We start from the raw sequence: 2,819 nt of genomic DNA on the forward strand, positions 1-2,819 counted from the left end.
GATTGGTCAGTGTAACTGTGAGCCCTGCTGTGATTGGTCAGTCTGGGGCTGAGCCTCGCTGTGATTGGTCAGTGTAACTGCGAGCCCCGCTGTGATTGGTCAGTCTAGGTCACAGCCCCACTGTGATTGGTCAGTGTAACTGTGAGCCCTGCTGTGATTGGTCAGTCTGGGGCTGAGCCTCGCTGTGATTGGTCAGTGTAACTGCGAGCCCCGCTGTGATTGGTCAGTCTAGGTCACAGCCCCACTGTGATTGGTCAGTGTAACTGTGAGCCCTGCTGTGATTGGTCAGTCTGGGGCTGAGCCTCGCTGGTCACTGTGGTCACTGAGTGGTCAGTGAGGGTCACTCGGTGGTCACTGTGGTCACTCAGTGGTCACTCGATGGTCACTCAATGGTCACTGTGGTTGCTCGGTCACTGTGGTCAGTGAGGGTCACTCAGGGGTCACCTCAAGGTCACTGTGGGGGTCATCGAGGGACGTTATGGGGTCAGTGCGGGATCAACCAGTCGGGATCGGTCACTGTGGTCACTCAGTGGTCAGTCTGCGGTCACTCAGTGGTCACTATGGTCAGTCAGTGGTCACTGTGGTCACTCAGTGGTCACTCTGCGGTCACTGCGGTCACTCTATTGTCACTGTGGTCACTGTGGTCAGTCCATGGTCACTCAGGGTCACTCACCGTGTCTCAGCTCTCTCAAGAGGACGTCCTGGAGCCCCAAGAGGAAGCTGTAGTGCTCCTGCATGTCCTGCGACGGGTCCACCATGAGCGTGCGCACCAGGTTGGAGCAGTAGGACTTGTAGCGGATGCCCATGGAGCACGTGATGGCCCCGAAGTGCATGTGGGACTTGTCGCTGCGAAATCGGGGGGAAAAACGGGGAAATTGGTTAAAATTGGGGAAAAGTGGTAAAAATGGGGAAAGGAGAAAAAGAAACGAGAAAAAACGGGGTCAGAAATGGGGAAAATGGGGGGAAATGGGGCAAATGGGTCAGAAATGGGGGTGATGGCCCCGAAGTGCATGTGGGACTTGTCGCTGCGAAATCGGGGGGAAAAACGGGGAAATTGGTTAAAATTGGGGAAAAGTGGTAAAAATGGGGAAAGGAGAAAAAGAAACGAGAAAAAACGGGGTCAGAAATGGGGAAAATGGGGGGAAATGGGGCAAATGGGTCAGAGATGGGGGTGATGGCCCCGAACTGCATGTGGGACTTGTGGCTGAAAAAAATGGGGTGAGAAATGGGGAAATTGGTTAAAATCGGGAAAAATAGGAAAAATTGGGAAAACCGGGAAAAAAACTGGAAAAAATGGGGAAAATGGGGGGAAATGGGGTCAGAGATGGGGGTGATGGCTCCGAAGTGCATGTGGGACTTGTCGCTGCATTTTGGGTTAAATTCCTGTGATTTCGGCTGTTTTTCCGTACCCGACGACGCCGAACTTGAGGCTGCAGCTGCCCCTGCTCTGGATGATTTATCAGGGAATTTTTGGGGATTTTATGGGTTATTTTGTGGGGATTTTTAAGCAGATTTTCGCAATTTTTTGTATGTTTGCATTTTGGGTTAAATTCCTGTGATTTCGGCTGTTTTTCCGTACATGCGATTTTGGTGGTTTTTTGGTACTTGACGACGCTGAACTCAAGGATGCAGTTGCCCCTGCTGTGGATGATTTATCAGTGAATTTCTGGGGATTTTCTGGGTAATTTTGTGGGGATTTTTTAGCAGACTTTTGGGATGTTCACATTTTGGGTTAAATTCCGGGGATTTTGGGTACCTGACGACGCTGAACTTGAGGTTGTAGTTGCCGCCGCTCTGGATGATGGGCGGGTAGCACATCTCCACGGCCGAGGGGTCGGCCCCGGCCAGGAACTTCTTCTCCTCGATGGCTTTCTCCACCGCCTCGGCCAGCTTGCTGTGGCGCACCTTCTGCGGGGTGACGTCACCGTGACGTCACCGCGACGTCACCGCGACGTCACCGAGCCAGCCCCGGGTCTCAGTGACCGAGATTCGGCCCCAAAACGGGACAAAAAATTCATCCAAAAATGGTGAAGTTTGGACCAAAAACGGGAAAATTTCGACAGAGCCCGCCCCAAAATGGAGATTTTTTGGGTGATGCTGACCCCAAAAAAAAAATTTCCCAAGTTTTGGGTCAGTTTGAACTGAAAATGGAGATTTTTGGAGGAAAAATAAACCCAAGAAATTGATTTTGGTACCACGTGGGGTAAGGCGATCTAATGGCACCTCAAAATTTCCATTTTTGGTCTGTCCGGACCTAAAAATTCCAGTTTTTGGTCCAATCTGACCTCAAAATTCCCATTTTTGGTCCATCCAGATCTCAGAACTCCCGTTTTTGGTCCAACCGCCCGTTTTTGGTCCCACCTGACCTCAAAACTCCACATTTTGGTCAAACCTGATCTCAAAACTCCCATTTTTGCCCCAAACTCCCATTATTGGTCCATCCTGACCTCCAACCTCCATTGATCCATCCTGACCTCAAAACTCCGGATTTTGGTCAAACCTGATCTCAAAATTCCCATTTTTGGTCCAACCTCCTGTTTTTGGTCCAACCTCCCATTTTTGGTCCCGCCTCACCTCAAACCTCCACATTTTGGTCAAACCAGACCTCAAAACTCCCATTTTAGCCCCAAACTCCCATTTTTGGTCCATCCACATCTCAGAACTCCCATTTTTGATCCAACCTGACCTCAAAATTCCAGATTTTGGTCAAACCTCACCACAAAATTCCCATTTTTGGTCCAACCTCACCTCAAAGCTCCACATTTTGGTCCCACCTCCCGTTTTTGCCCTTCCCCTCCTGTAGCCCCTCCCCGCCGTGG

The 2,819-nt window shown here is 50.6% G+C and overlaps 1 protein-coding gene across 1 annotated transcript in view; it reads right to left on the bottom strand.

Annotated features, from left to right (window-relative positions):
• Positions 1 to 665: 665 nt before the first annotated feature.
• LOC102040588 (FACT complex subunit SPT16-like) overlaps positions 666 to 2,819 on the bottom strand; it is a gene marked incomplete at its 5' end in the record, with an annotated part of 14,012 nt that continues 11,858 nt past the window's right edge. Inside the window, 2 exons of the mRNA XM_031065740.1 lie at positions 666 to 846; positions 1,757 to 1,926. Of these exons, the coding sequence (XP_030921600.1) occupies positions 666 to 846; positions 1,757 to 1,926 (351 nt within the window). The remainder of the gene's footprint in view (positions 847 to 1,756; positions 1,927 to 2,819) is intronic.

The sequence above is a fragment of the Geospiza fortis genome, unplaced genomic scaffold (assembly GCF_000277835.1).
Source record: "Geospiza fortis unplaced genomic scaffold, GeoFor_1.0 scaffold2235, whole genome shotgun sequence".
In the NCBI taxonomy this organism is placed as follows: domain Eukaryota; kingdom Metazoa; phylum Chordata; class Aves; order Passeriformes; family Thraupidae; genus Geospiza; species Geospiza fortis.